At 35.9% G+C, this 16,776-nt stretch overlaps 1 protein-coding gene across 3 annotated transcripts in view; it reads left to right on the top strand.

Annotated features, from left to right (window-relative positions):
- LOC124716191 (transcriptional coactivator YAP1) overlaps positions 1–16,776 on the top strand; it is a 355,960-nt gene that overhangs the window by 315,028 nt on the left and 24,156 nt on the right. For all 3 annotated transcript variants that reach the window (XM_047243154.1, XM_047243153.1, XM_047243155.1), the window contains 2 exons: positions 7,762–7,934; positions 16,198–16,393. In XM_047243154.1, coding sequence (XP_047099110.1) covers positions 7,762–7,934; positions 16,198–16,393 — 369 coding nt within the window. The remainder of the gene's footprint in view (positions 1–7,761; positions 7,935–16,197; positions 16,394–16,776) is intronic.

Raw genomic sequence — 16,776 nt, 5'->3', positions numbered from 1 at the left:
ACCAATCTTTAGTTACTGTTCTATTACCCTTAAGCATGAATGTGCTAGTGTGCAGTTGACGCCATTACTCCACTACTCTCCGTACTGTCTTTGCTCTCAATAGAGGAAGAGCTTTATACTTTTTTTGCCACTTCTGTTGTGGGTTAAATTGCTATAACCATATTAAATTATTTATTAAGTTGAATATGAATGTTCACTCATTAGACTTAAAGCTATCAAGAAGGGATTTCATATTGACCCTGTATTTCTAGATTTCCAGAAGGCTTTTGACACTGTTCCTCACAAATGACTTGTGATCAAATTGTGTTCTTATAGAATATTGTCTCAGTTATGTGACTGGATTTGTGATTTCCTGTCAGAGAGGTCACAATTTGTAATGATTGATGGAAGTCATTGAGAAAACAGAAGGGATTACTGGCATCCCCCAGGGTAGTGTTATGGATCGCCTACTGTTTCTTATCTTTATAAAAGATTTAGGAGACAAACTAAGCAGCTGTTTCTGGTTATTTGCAGATGATGCTGATGTTTATCATGCAGTAAAGTCATTAGAAGATCAAAACAAATTGCAAAACGATTTAGTTTGAATAGTGCAAAAATTGACACTTGATCTTGAATAATGAAAAGTGTGAGGTCATCAACATGAGTGCTAAAAGGAATCCATAAAACTTTGGTTACACAATAAATCAATCAAACCTAAAGGCTGTAAATTCAACTAAATACCTAGGAATGACGGTTACAAACAACTTAAGTTCGAAATAACACATACAAATTGTTGGGAAGGCGAATCAAAGACTGTGTTTTGTTGGCAGTACACATAGGCAGCTCTACTGAAGAGACTGCCTATACTGTGCTTGTCCATCCTCGCTTGGCGTAGTGCTGTACAGTGTGGGATCCATACCAGATAAGATTAATGGAGAATACCAAAAAAGTTCAGAGAAGGGCAGCACAGTTTGTATTATCAGGAAACAGGGGAGAGTGTGTAATGGACATGATACAGGATTTTGGATGTACATCATTAAAATAAAGGAGTTTCCCCATTGTGGCAGGATCTTCTCACGAAATTTCAATCACCAACTTTCTCCTCAGAATGAAACTATTTTGTTGACTCCAACCTACATAGGGAGAAATGATCATCATAATAAAATAAGGGCAATCAGAGCTCACATGGAAAGATTTAGGTGTGTGTTTTTCAGCCCACTGATGGAGAGTGTAATAATAGAGAATTAGTGTGAAGGTGGTTCTATGATCCCTCTGCCAGAGACTTAAGTGTGATTTGCAGAGTAGCCATGTAGATGTATAAGCAGATGCGAAATTTATTAGTGAAGTGACTAGAATCCATATTATCCCAAAGCATTTTACTCATACCAAATGTGCACAGAAGAGAACAAACAGGCCTAGTGTGATTGGTTTGTCAGTTAATATGTAATCAAAGACAGTTTACATAAGTGGATGTTGGAACAACTTTATTATCTCCAGAAGAACTGCATAAAATTGTTTAAGAGCTTTTTACTGGGGAACTTCAAAGTAAATTCACCATAAATACACTTTATAGGGAGGAAAAATACATGTTAACTGTAACACACAAAAATATCCATAGTAATTCAGATTTATCATTCCCCTTACATGGTTGTAGTGGGTGTGTCAGCTGAGTGTGCTGTATTTTAACAAAGGAGAACTCTTTTGTGTCTTGGAGAGACTTGTCAGTATCCTCTCAGCTAATGTGGTCAGAATAATTTGAAATACTCTGTTTCACTGATTGTGCACAGTTCTTAGTGTGTCTTGACTTGGCCCTTTCATCATAAAAAAAGATAAAACCACATAAACCAGTCGTATTCAGTGCATCAAACTCAACGATTGTGTTACTAGTAACACTACTTACCTCAAAGATTCAGTAATAGGCAGTACATGTAGCATAGGCCCTACTGAAGAATCAGATGTTTAATGTTCTTTGTTATTGTCAATACTTCATCTGCTTTATGTCTCTGACTTGTGTTCTCAACATTTGAGACATACCCCTACCACAGTGCATCTTGCAACATGTGTATTGGTTTTTACAGGTATCTCCATTGCTCAGAAATAAGTGAATTGATTATAGTGAAACATTTATCCATAATAGGAAACAATGAAACTTAGAAAATCTTCCACATAATGCACAATGCAATAAAATGTGAAAACATCTGAGGGATTTAGTATCTGAGGAACTCAGGATTCAGTTCATGAAAATGGTTTCCTCTGTTGCGTATAAATAAAGATTAATGTGAAGTATAGCTGAAAACACCAAATTGCTTATGTTGAACTGTTTTGAACTTGTCACCACAATGAAAATAAAAGTGGTAGTGAGCTATCAGCCATTCCATGACATTCCAAAAATATTATAAAGCATGTGGAGTGTCATCTTACCAAATTCATTCACATTTATCATGCTGATGCCAACCTTTAAAAAGATCCAAAAAACCATTGAAGAAAGAAGTGAAACAGGTTTTATGTTTCCCAACCAGTCCCATCACCCAAAAATTTGTAAAGCAGCAGCATTTAGAAGCTGAACAAATAGTCAGCACTGTTCCAGTGAGTGCAGCAGATAGGGTAAATGACCTAAATATTATTAGACTGATAGCAATAAATAATGGGTACAATGTGAAGATGGTAAAACATCTTACCAATAGGACCAAGAAGAAGCAGAAATAGCAAGGGAAAGAAGATCGCCACTATACCATATTTTGCAAAAATTTCACAGGAGCTCAAACATTTCTCAGCCATATAAGAAATAGTTCAGAACATGAAGTTGGCAACAGGAGAAGTAAATTTGTACAGGTTGTTGTTTACAAAATACAATGTGAATCATGTGAAGTGAAAAATATAGAGGACAATCATGTTGGAAATTTTGGACAAGATGTAGGGAGCATGCAGATGGTTTTAGAATGGGCCACTTCAGCAGACCAGTGGTAGCTGAATATATGAGACTAGTCATCCCATGGAAAGTACAGAATAGGAGTTACAGGTGGTATATGTAGATAAGAAATGAAAGAAACTTGACCTGCTTAAACTTGAAATAGGAATTCACTGGTTTAAATTTGATATGAATTTCTTAATATACAAACTGGTGAAAATTACTAAACCTTCTTCAGTGGTTTTTTGGATCTTTTTTAGATTGGTGTTGGTACAATAAATGTCCAAGATTTTGCATAGATAAGTTAGACAGCCAGATTATGGGAGCTTGGAGCTTGACTCCTGGAATGTGTTGCTGGGGCTATAGTCCTAATGTTAATGGTCGTATGCTAGAGTCTTTATAACAAATATTTCTTGGATTCTTCTCAGGAGGAGAACTTTCAGGGATGTGGAATGTGTTAAGGTATACATTAACCAAAAGAAGCATTTGATGCTCCTATGCTTTATTTGTGCTTACACAGACTCAATTTATTGTAATAAAATTTGCTGCAAAGCCATATTGTACAAAAGAAAGCAGGGCAACAGTTTTGTAGCTACAGTGAATAGTTGCTACTTACCTATATTATTTCAAACGAAACAAAAATTCAGCAGGAAATCAGCTAAGAAGCAAAGCAAGTGTGATCCATGAATTAGAAAATACTGACCACCCTCTTGTTCCCTGTCATTAGCAATTGTCATCATGATGAAAACTAATTGTATACTGTCTATGGGAATAGTTGGACTGCTCTTTTTATCTCAACAAAATTGAATGTTTTTTATTGTCATCATGAAATGTACTGAAACTGTGTCAGTCAACTGTTTTGTCAGTAAAGGTGGTGTATTTACTTTGCTAAACACACATTTTTCCAATAAGGTAACATTTAAAAATTTGTGGTCCTCTTTTTATAGCTTATATCTGCATCTTTGTTTCTTCCACTTTTTTCTAATCAAGTTTCTAAAGCATTTTCTTGTATTTCCAGACGTTATATTTTTATAGTGGATTTTTTGCCTTTTTATTGAGTTTTATTGAAAAACATTGTTATGAAAAGTTTTACACATTTAAATAAATTTGGAAATATATTTAGTTGATTGTATCAGCTGCATAAGCAACTAGTTAACTGTTCCAAAGCTTATATTTACTTCATACTTTTGATCTGCTTTAGTAATCTACGAGTAAATGATATGTTGATGTGTAAATGTCTGTTAGCAACTAAAGGTGTTACGATTTACCTTTTCATCTCAGTGTCTGGAAACTGCTGCCATATGGAAAGGAAGAGAGTCTGATTGGAAAGAATCTCTTTTCAGTGATAGAAAAATATTAATTATGGAAGAAATGCAGCACTTGAAACAAATACCAATCCTGTTAACTTAAAGAAAATGTCACTGTCATACTTCCCTAGAGACCATATAGTTTTGAGGACAAAATTAGGAATGAGGTTTATAATATGGAAAGTGTTTTAAATGTATCAAAGGAAAAATCTCTTGAAAAAACAAGTTATGAGACAGAATTGCAGGTATAAAAGTGATAAACTATCCTTGCTTATGTATCTATTAGTCCCTCCCATGGGGAGGAGAGAGGAAGGTTGAAAAGGAATGGTAGGTCACTCAGAATGCAGAATGAGAGGAAGTCACCTGTAGTGGGAATTTGGGTCACTCTTACCCTGGAGTCCATGTGACCCACTCTTCTTTGACAACTTTTACCAACCTATGTCTCCCTCCTCTTCGAGAAAGGAAGCAATAGTTACAAAAGCTGTGTTAGTGTCATAACTTTTTACTTTTATGTGTGTCTGTTAGCTGTCTTAAGCATTGTGCCCCTGAAGGTAGGTACTAAAACACTGTAAATTGTTGCTGTCACATTATGTCCATCACTTTCAGCTTTGAGAACATGATGGCTCTATATACGATGATGATTAAACAGAAATAAAGTAGTACAACTGAAATATGTTTCTGTTTCTGGCTTACATTTTCATTCCTCTAAAAATCAGGCTGATTCACCCAGCATTGAAAATAAAAGTGGGTCCTGATTTCACACAATAAAACAGGAAAATGTCACTCACAGCAAGGTTTGAGGTGTATGGAGTTCCATTGTTCTTTTGGCCAATCATGATTTTGGGTGTAGGCGCACACAGCTCAGGACGTTCTTACTAGCTGTCTTGAGTAATAATTTTCAAAACAAGTCAACTAAATTCCAATAACAGTTGTAAATGTGGAGAAAGGAGTTGACTTCAGTGCTTCGATAGACTTCTATATTTTATTTTAGTTTTTACATTTATTGACTGTGAGTGCTAGACTATGAAAGTTAGCTTTCACATTGTAAACCTGGAAGCAGAGCCAGTTCAAGGCCCAAATGATATAAGCTGCTGCTTGGGGTGCCAAGCTGAGAGATTTCTATACAGGACGTATCACTATTGGTACTGGTTACTTGGACTGCCAAGCTAGAAGGGCACCAAAGTATAATATCTGCATATGGTTCATATAAAAATTAGTAATAGAAACCGATGTGTCAAAGTGTGAGGGAAGTGTGAGGGAGGGGGGGGGGGAGAATGGGGGGAGGGGTAGGAGGTGCCAAATGGTAAGTGGCTTATGTGGAAAAATGTTTTAGAACTGGCCCTGCCTGAAAGCAGTTATGATGAAATTGAGACAGGTATTATGTTTCACAACAAACAGCTGATCTTTGCAACAATATTTCTGTGCCTCCACTCAACAAGATGCCTCCATTCAACATGTGAAATGATGGTTACAGCACAAAACTGTGCAAAAAGATCTCATTGCTAGGGAAATAATAAACGTTTTTGTGTGTGGGGCTGGTGTTATCTGGTGCTCTCACCTTTCAATGCAAATAGAATTCACACACTCAAGAAATGTTGTAATTATCTGCCTATGATGCTTTAGTGCCATAAACAAATTAGTAGTGCCAGTAATAATTGTGTGCTATTACATTCACAGCTGATACTTAAACAGCTGTTGGTGGTTGGTGTATAATAAAAGTTAACTGTTACATTTTTTATTCAGTTCTGTACTCTTATTATACTCTCTGTGACTCTAGTCCTAATTTAGCTACTTAAATTTGAGTAGAACCTTTCTCTGTTCTCTCTGCCTTTACCTTTTGGTTTTCACTTGAATGAAATTTGAGCAGGAAGCCTGCTAAAGCTATAGGCTACAGTTGGGGTTTGGTTGCGTACTCTTTTGTGTCGTGTTGTGTATCTAATGTTCTATCTACTGCCACTTTCACTCTATTTCTACAGTCTAACAAAGGAGTCGGTGGTTTTTTCATACCAGCAATAACACCCAATCTCACTTTGTTCATTGTCAAGCAACAATGAGTAGTTCTCATTAACCCCAGAGACAATAACTGAAGAAAGCATTTGTTTTTCTTTTTGAATTAGGAAAAACCGTGTTTTTTTACGGCTGTGCGCTTTTCTCCTCTCTCTATTAGTTTTGTAATTGTAAATAATTATTGCAGATAAAATTTTAAAAGTGAAATGGCATGAGAGAGGAATAGTTGTGGATCAGCAATCAGTGTATTACCATCTGTGAAGTAATTAGTTTCATATGAACAATATAAAAAAAGAGATCATCTGCACTAAAGTGTCTGTAAAGCTGATACTGTTGGTTATTATTATTATTATTATTAATATTATTATTATTAGCAATTTAAAATTGGACTGAGTATGCACCCCAGTACTTTGCATTAAAAATTAAGTATCTCTCATCTCATCACTTTTAAGACACAAGATGCAGCTTACCTAATATCCTGGATGTGGCCTTCCAAAAAAGAAAAACATTTCAAAACTCCTTAGTCACTGCTGTCTCTTCCCATTGAAAATGCTGCCCAGCACTTCAACTACACAATGTTCTGCTACTGTTAAGAAAAAAACTTAAGGACTTCTTTTTGGTATCCTGATAACTATTCCCTCACAAATCAGCATGTATGACCTTTTTTCTCTGTCAAACAATGAAGTATAATATCAGTTCTTCTCCTGGATACACTTCTTTCTCTTTTCACTTCTCGGACACACATTTTTCCATCTCTTCATTACTTGTGTAGTACTTTATTCAACTTTCTCTCCCTCTCTAATGTTTGTTGCTGGCTTAGAACACAGTCTAAATGTGCATGCCTAACTGATATTCATTGTTCTAATTTCTGCTATTCTAATTTTCTTCTGTAGCTATAATTTTAAATTAAATTATATGTGCTGAAATGAAATGATACAGTCATAATGTTGCCAGGATAAATAAATTAATAACGTATTCAGAATGCAACAAGAATTTTTTGATTTCGATCATTAAATTATCTGACTTATTCTAAGCTCTCATTTTGTCAGTTGATAAGCACTTCTCAAATGTGAAAAAGAAGGAAAAAGGTCCCTACCATGTGGCCTAGCTAACATCTGGTTGTAAAATATGTACACTTTCTCAGAACATTGAACAATATTTGTGATGAAGGAAAAGTGCATAACCACATGTATGTGTATGATAAATCTAAAACTGCTTTTGTTAGTATGCTATAATGCTGATGAAGTAGTAATGAGACTTTGCCTACATCATTTGCAGCAGACTGTCCATGCTTGCTATATAGTAAAAATGATAAAACAAAGGCTATCATGTTAATTGATGAAGTGCTGGAGTACTAATGTTGGCATTCAGGAAAACTGAAAAAAAAGTTTAAAGGCTGACTTTTAATAATAAACACTCTTCTTTCTTTGCTAAAGACACAGTGTTTTGCATTATATTAGAAAATCTCAAATTTTGAGGATATTTTCTTTTTGTAGCTCATTCTATGGCATCTACAGATAACACTTTGAGTGAATGATTGAATCTGTATAATTTTCACAGCTATGCAGCTCCAGAGGTCACCAGTGGGGAGTATTTTGCCACAGCATGGTGCCAGTTGGATTCAGCCACTCACTTCTCAGTCTCTGCAAGCTTGCCAGCAAAAGCTCAGATTACAGTCACTGCAGATGGAAAGGGAACGTTTGAAACTGAGGCAGCAGGAGATTTTCAGACAGGTATTATCATGTCATATTTCACAATTTTAACACTAGACTGCATGTGCCCATTAACACTCCTTGAGCGCAAGTGCAGGCTACATAAGTAGCCCAACGAGAAATTATGTTATTTACAGATTAGGACATAATTTAAAGAGAACACCTTGTATAAATATGAAACATCTTTATTTTATCACCTTTACACATACAATTACTGAAATTTAACTTTTTAACTATTGTAAACAAAGAAGTAACAAACTCTTCAAAAATCAATGTTCAAGCACCGGTTTTGATGATGTTCACATAATTTTAACTTTAAAGAGAATACTTATTAGTGTCCCGATTTCTGATTTTTTTCACAATCATCTATATTCAATTGGCATACATTCAGGTCACAAGACACCCTGATGATCACTACAAATGCGTCTCGTACATCTGCTGCGATTACGAGCTCAACTACAAAGAAAACAACAGACAACTCCTCTGTGAGTAAGTGTAACAGTGTACATTGATTGTTCTGGAAGTCCAAGAAGTAGTCTGCATTTCAGTTTGATAGCTCTGAGTATGTTTTGCTGCGATACTCAACACACAATAGAAGGTCTTGCAACCTCGAATCCTACTTCTTGTAGGCAGTGACGGCAGAAGACTTTCGTTTCAGAGTTGCTCATCTTATATGTCACAAGACCATTTATGCCTGCCATATTGACAAAATTGTAAAACAGTGTGAGAAACCATTGATGGCTGTTTCAAGTAACCTCGTATTGTCTACACATTTCGTCAAAAATATCGACACCACACACTGTTTGGTTATAAAATGTGATGATTTCTGGTTTTCTAGCATTACTACTAGCCCCATTGGCGTTGTCATCATTGTGAAATGTAGAAAACAGCAAATCTTGCCTTTGCACATCACTGACTAGTGTGCAATCAGGTTGAAACCTGAAAATGGATTAGTTGATTTCTCGGTTTTATGTTATTTTGAACAATTCAGGTATCTGGTTTATTCTTTCTTAGTGCTCCTACAATCACAATCTTTTGAATCAACAGTTCTTTGCATGTAGGACACTAGTGAACCAGATATATTGCATCCCAGTCCGTATAATGCACTCAGAATATGATGGATGGTATAAGGCACTTCATTTGATTCTCTAAATGGTCCTTCTGGTGGCATGCCTATGTAAATCTCAAAATTATAGGCATATGGATACTTGGCGTCCACCACCATAATCTTTATACAGGACATTGCCGGTTTGTTTGGCACGTACATCATGCAACCATAGCATTCCTTGAAAGGGCCTAACTGCTCATCAGTCGTAAGATTTTCACTTGGAGTGCAATATTTCTGTTTGTAATTTGGCATATTACAGCCAGTTGGTTGTTTGCTTGATGAGCCTGCCTGTCTCTTAAATAATCATAATGTAGAGCTTGCAGTAGGACTTGGAATCTACTCTCTGACATAGTCGTATATACTAATTCAGTGCCAGTACCTTTCGAATTATCCCAAAAGTCCTTTAGATTTCTTCGCCATTCAGAGGAAGTTCAAATTATGAATAAATTCCTTTAAGTACCTTTGATTTCTGTCAGGTCAGTATGAGATGCATCTGTGTCTCTTTGATAGTTGCTGTTTATGGTGTCAATGTAAATGTTTGTCGAATAAATGAGAATGTTCCGTACATCACCATCGAAAAATAGCAGAAATTGTACAAGAGCTGTTGTAGCATCTTTATGCCAAACCTATTGGGCATGGTGGATGAGTCAAAATGTGAGATCTGTTCTAGAAGTGGGTGGTGGGAACATGCTCCATTTCATGCCATCACGCGACTGAAAGGTAGACAAAGCCAATAGAGGCATATCTTCATCAGCATAGTCTTCCTCACCTTCCTGTTGTGTATTAGACTAGAGAAGAGACACAGGTGGAAAATTGTCCCACAAGCCCTTTTTCCTCCTCACTTTCACTCAAAATGTCACCATCCTCATAATCTTCCAGTCTGAATCTGTCCATACATCTTATTTTTATAACTCACCATCTAAAAATACAATATAAAGAATAAGAAATGGCTCAAACTGCAAAAATGTGTACTCACAACAATACTATAAAATGTGCAATGCATTTCTGGTGTTTATTACAGTAATGGTATCATATTTATCTCAGTTTCACAACTTGTGCAGTCAGAAATTCAACTTCCATGAATACTCTCGTGGGCTAAGAAGTAACCCACAGACTTCAATGATGAATTATTTACATGTCCTTGCCCCATATTTCCTCATTTCTCACAGATTTCAATGGTCATTTGACTATTTCCAGATATTCTTACTTCCTTGTTCTGTACTTTTATGATTTAAGGTGGGTTGAGCCAACAGATATCAAATATTGGCTCTGACTTGTGATGTAATGTTGTTGTAGCGTGTGCCATCATCTATATGTAAGTGAAGATATAACATAACACTGACAATATTTCATTTTACTTCTATGTTATTTTTTGGAATGTAAGTTGTGATAACACATTAATCTGTAGCCTTACACCAGGTCTGCATTAGGTTTAAAGAAAAGATTGTGGATTGGTGAGACATGTACTTCATATGTTTTGGATTTCGATGAGTGGTTGGGGTATGCTATTTTGATGTCGTCATGGACTGAAGTGGATGGGCAGTATCAGCATAGTCAATGTTTTTATGCTTTATGCCTATTGTATTAACAAGCATATAATACCTATCAGATATATCAAGACAGAATCAAATGTACTGCCCTTATGTTCACTAGATTTCTTGTTAACTTAAAAATAGATAAGTAACCTGCATTTGCTTTGCTTGAAATAAATCTTTGTACTTTATGCTTCCCAGGTATGCCTTTCAGTTCAAGCTTGCTTGCTTGGAGCTAGTGACTATGACCTGAACCAGACTTATATCCTTAATCAAGAAGCCAAATATCTGATATTCAAAATGTCCAAATAAAGTTCAAAGTCATATGTATTCAAATAACATTTAGTGACAAGTTTTATTATATGTTGCACACTTAGTGATGACACACATTTATGTATTTAGGCTGTATGCATGATAATTCACTGAAAACAATAACAATTTGCCTTATTTTCAAACAGATGTGGTAACTCTGAATATTAATGACAAGGTTAATCTAAAATAATTATTAATTTAGGTAATTAGAACTATCTCACTAAATAAATAATTCCAAAGGGTGCAATTCATTAATGAGTGGTTGGCATAGTCCATATCAATTCAGGCTGGCTAGGAAAAAATCTTACCTTCATAGTCTCAGATGTTACTGAATTTAGTATGTGTTAAAATGAAAGACTAAGTAAGGAACACGTATATTTTTATATTCTCCAAAAAAAATTTCTGCTCCAAGATACAGCCCTCCAAAGATGACACTGCGCATGCCATTTTGAAGATTTGAATTTTGGAACATTTTTTAAAATGCTCGATCTCTGGAACAGTACTAAATATTTTTTTGGGGTTTCTTTTATTTGAAAGATAATTGCTTTATGATTACAAAGAAATCCTTCATTTGGACTTATCTGTCAAAGTTCTTTTTCTATAATGTTCTGAACTTTTTTATAACTATGGAGAAAAACTTTTTTTCAAAAATGCCAGTCCATAAAATTTTGATTTTTTTACTATTGATTAGTGCCATATAGTTCTACAGTCCATGAAAAGGAGAGCTGCCACTTTTAGGTTGAACAGGTTTTATAAACAATTGAAATTTTTGGCATACATAAAAGCTGTTTTATTACCACATTAACACACAAAAGGCTCATAAAAATCAAAACCTAACCTTATTTATCATAATTTTAGTTTTGAAGGTGAGTAATTGAATAATTTTTCAAGCATTTTAAATGGTTCCAAAATGTATGTGAAAGGTCAAAAGACCTAAAGTTTTCAATTTATACAACTTTTGTGCACTCTGTTTTGTACTGAAATTAGCCAGTCAGTGAACAGAAAATGTGTTCTACTGCTTCAGTATCTTCCTTTGATACAGAGTGATGTCTTCCTGTTGAACCAATGAGAACTGGAGCACTTACAATCTTCAAAACATAGTGAACAGGAAGTGAGCACTGATGGCATTGTTGCTGTTCTTCAGCTGGAAACCAGTATCCAATAGCTGGTCCATGTGGTAGCATAAAGTTCACTAAAGTTTCATTTAACTCATAACTGGTGTCTATAATTTCTGCAATCCATGAGTCACAGCCATACACACACATCACAAACATCCTCCTTCTCAGGTTGTGAATCTGAATATTGTCTTGCTACTTCTGAAGTGTTTACCAAACAAAAGAAATTTCATCTTTCTTGCTCCTTAAAGTGTGTGCAATATGAGTTCGCCCATCACTTTTGAGCCCAAGAATGTGTATTGTGACTTCCTTTCACAGGAGTAGTTTGTTTGGACCATTCTTCTTTTTTCTGCTCCCGGAATTCTTCGATTTCCTCTTTGGGCAAAAGAATTAGGGCTGTGGATGTGTAAGATTTCATGACTCTTGTAAAATCCTCAGCATTGTGAATCGCAGCTGTATTTGGTCTGGAAAGATTATGTTTTGTAGCATGGTGTTTCAGCAGGCCTCCTACACCATCACAAGGCCCCTTCCCATGACCTGTAGCACTGCATACCTTGTCAGCTGGCACAAGTGACTTACTCGATTCAAACAGCTGGTAAAGATTTTTAAAATGACTAGGAGCACTATCAGAAATAACAATCATCTTCTCTGCCTCTGTTTGCAGTCGAAGAATTTTGTGCATTGCTAGCAAAGCGTGTGCTGTTATGTCCTGTGCCATCACTTATAGCTGCAACACTTGTGGTCTTGTTTTGAAAATAAGTCACTCCTGTTAAAATTGGAACCTGGTCATTACTCTAGTGAATGATACCCTTGTACTACTTGTGGGAGAATTATGGACCAGTTCTCAGTAAAATCACAGTGAAGCACTAAATATAGTTCGTCAGTCTGTGCACACCCTTTCACTTCTGCAATGTGTTGTTGTTGCAATTTCTTCAGATACTGGTGTGTTACTGCTTTCACTGACCATTTACCAAGGTAATCAATAGAAACTGTCAAAGGCGATGGTTTTCTTAATTAGTTTATTTTCCTCCCATGTCACATATGTAATTTCTGCAGAGTTAACTGCTTTGTCTTCCAGGCCAAGCATCTGTAAAGACATTCCTCCCTTTCCAGTGCAGTCACCATTTTCTTGAAATAAACATGTCTCTCACTTTACGTCACAGACCACTAATGACTTCACATGCCCAACCAAGGTGTCATATGTCACATGCTCAGTAAGTTCTTCAAAATTACCACACCAAGTTCAAACTTCGCACGGTACACACATAAACAGACATCTCTGGGTGGGTTTGGAACTACCCACTTAGGTCATAGTGCAGAAAATTTTGATCTTCCAGTATGTGAAGTTGTTTAGTTGCTCTTATAAAGTGCAAAAGTTTCTTTAATTCTGCATGTCAAGAACCTCTTCACTTTCACAACTTTCTGACCTTCAACTGTTACACTTATAGGGTCTTTTTTTTTGTCACTCCAGTGAGAACAGTCCCTTTTATCTTCCAGATAAAATGACTGCACTATTTGAACTTGAGCTGCTTCTATAGGATGACCATAATAGGGATCTGGTCTTACAAAGACGCCTTTTACAGACCTTACATTTTTTGATATGTCTACCATGTACTTTGATACTGATGGAACATGGTTCAAAACTGTTTTCTTTGAAAATGTCTCTGGAATAATAGTTAAAACTTGCACCTTTTCACTGTAGGATGCACAATATTCAACAGCTGAATTGATGTTTGTGAAAAATCCCTGACAGTGTGTTACTGTATTCTTATATTATTTATTACAGGTAGCTTGTCATCTCTAGCCAAACAGATGACAAGCTACCTGTATTAAATAATGCACAAGTGTTCCTGAAAAATTGTGCACACAAAGTGTAAGGGTATTAATAAAAAGAAACAAACTATTGTTTGAACTAAATATCCACATAAATTTGTATCATTTAGTAAAAATGTTCACATTGCAGATTAAATAAAATGGAAACCCACTAATGGTGGCACAGTGGTGCTGACACATGTTTGGGTACTTGGAAAAAATGGTGTGTTGCATAACTGGTGGACTTCACATCCTAAAATTTTAACTGCAAACATGGTAAACACAAGGAGCTGCAAATCCAAATGATGGAGGATACCATTGTAATCATAAAGCAATTATATTTCAAATAAAGAGAACTCTAACAAAACATCTAGAACTGTTCCAGAGATACAGCATTTTAAAAAAATTTCCAAAATTTGCATTTTCAGAAGGTGTTCGCAGTGTCATGTTTGGAGGCCTGTATCTCAGGGCAGAAATTGTTTTGGAGAAAACAAAAAAGGTGTTTCTCACTTACTCCTGAATTTTAACATATGGTAAATTCAATAACATAAGAGATTGTGGAGGTAATCCCTTGCCTGAAGAGATACGGATTATGCCGGTTCCTTTTTGATTGGAGGGTAAGGTATACATATACAGTGAAAAACCCCTGCTTTAAGTTTTCATGTGGTCTAGACTTAAAAAACAAAAGTGAGGAAAATGCAGAATTGAGGAAAATATGAGCAAAAATGCTTGTAATTCACACACATGATTAAAATTCACTGTCCTCTCCAATACTTTGTATAAAATCTGAGTGAAGAAAATTAGGTGTGCAATACAATGTTTATACAATAATTTGTTGTAATGAATTTCATCAGTTCTTAATAAAAAGAAAAATCACAGATGTGTAACAGCAAATAAAGGCTCATTGAAAAATTGAAATTGTTATCGGAGTACAGTGTGATTGGCTATTTTTTGACATGCTACAACTACAAATTATATGTTCAAAACACGCATTTTTGAGATGTCATCCTTTGTGCTCACCCAGAAAAAAGCAGAAATTGATGAACATGTTAAATTAAACCAAAAATATCGCAGCAGCTAAGTGGTTAAACCATAAGCATAAATGCGGACTTCTGCTTAATGACATACTTTGTCACCATAGGTGTTATTGTTTAATGCTTTTCTTATGAGCTACACTTCATATACTCACCACCATTAAAGTGTTATTTTAAGCTTGATGAGAGAAACAGAGACAGGAAAAATGAGTTTACTTCCCCACTTGACGTTACAACCTTATTAGAAGGTTCCTCAGTGAATTTCTGTGCACTGTGTAAAATGTAAATTTGAAACAAATCTCAGGTGCTGCGCTCTTATCACTGCTGCCATTCTTCATGATCTATAGTGTGTGGTGTGTGCAGTGCAAAGTATACACATGAGTAATGTATGTAGTTGTTGCAATTGTATCATGTCAAATTTGAACATAAAAGTCTTTGTGAAATGTATCACAAAGCCCTTGTTCTATTTCCATGTGACATCTCTGTTGAATCACATCATTTGCATGAAAAGTATATTTTAAGCGCTTCACAGCCCTACCTGCACTCCCATCACTGAAGGGCCACTCGTCCTCCACACATCCAGCAGGCAAGCTCATTTTATGTCTGTTAGTGTGGTGTGGTAGCTGCACTGGCTATTGGGTGACTTAACAGGTTGCCAGCCAATAACAATTTACTAGCTGGAAATGGGTGACATTTCATCGATTGTGACAGAGCATATTCTTCGAGAGACAGTGCTTGAATTTAAAAAGTTGATGATTGATATTGTTGCTTAATATAGTATATCAGAAATACATGCCAAAAAAGAAGACTGAGTTACAAGTGACACAAGATAAGTTAGTAGCTGGGTCACTTTGTCATGTATTGGCTCGGTCTGGAGCACATCATCGACTGTAAGCTAGTTGTATCATAATTGTATCAGAATCGTGTCATAGTTGTATCATAACGGTGAGGTGAAGCTAAATATTACAAGTTGTGTTGGCAAAACCAATCATGGTTTTACATCAGAGTTTCATCTCTCACATCTCCTCTCTCCATAATGACCTAAAATATTCCCTTAACTCCTCCAGCACCCATGACACAAACCACCTGTCCTTCATGCCACTCATAACTCATTCAGTCAAATCAAATGTCAATAAGAAGAAATCGAGACAAAGTCAAGCAAGACGTTGAGTAAGGACTGAGAATCGAAGTAAGCCATACTAGGAAGAAATATAAATGTAAAACAGGGGAGTTTTTAGCATTTATCTTATGGATTTTTCACAGGGGGTTATGAATTAATGGTCTAGAATTGCAAAAAATGTAAAATCTGAGAGTGTAAAGTCAAAATTCCACTGTAGTCACTCACACTGAATTTCTTGTGTCCTGTTTCAGCAAGAGCTCATGATGAGGCAACCAACAACAGATTTGGCCACATCAGCTGGGATGGATCCATTCCTGTCAGGGCTGACAGATCACTCACGACAAGAATCTGCAGATAGTGGACTTGGTATGGGTACAAGCTATTCATTGCCACACACACCAGAAGACTTTCTCACCAATATGGATGACAATATGGATGGAGTTAGTGGTAAGTTACTCTGAGGACCTACTCTTATCTGTTCCCATTAAAAGCAGGTTGTACCTGTGAAGTTTGAATTGATGTTTATAGCACAGCTATAATTGTATCATTATTTCATATTGCAGAAAAATTTCTAATAATGAAAGGACAGTTTTGTAAGTATTTCTTGTTCCCCACTCTGAATGTAATTACAGTGGCAAATAATTACTTTGAAGATTTGAAGTTTGTACATTCATCATAGATATTCAGACATGTATAAATCACGTAGTTTGATAGATAACAAAATTTATCCATCAAGTGACTGCAGGAGAAACAACATATAAAAGGTATTACAGTATGCTAGGTTTAGGAGTCAGTGGCTCCTTCTAGCAAAAAGGGAAGGAAGGCAGGTG

Source organism: Schistocerca piceifrons, chromosome 1 (genome assembly GCF_021461385.2).
Source record: "Schistocerca piceifrons isolate TAMUIC-IGC-003096 chromosome 1, iqSchPice1.1, whole genome shotgun sequence".
NCBI lineage: Eukaryota > Metazoa > Arthropoda > Insecta > Orthoptera > Acrididae > Schistocerca > Schistocerca piceifrons.
Note: the sequence above shows the minus strand (reverse complement) of the source record. Positions and strands in the feature narration are given on the sequence as shown.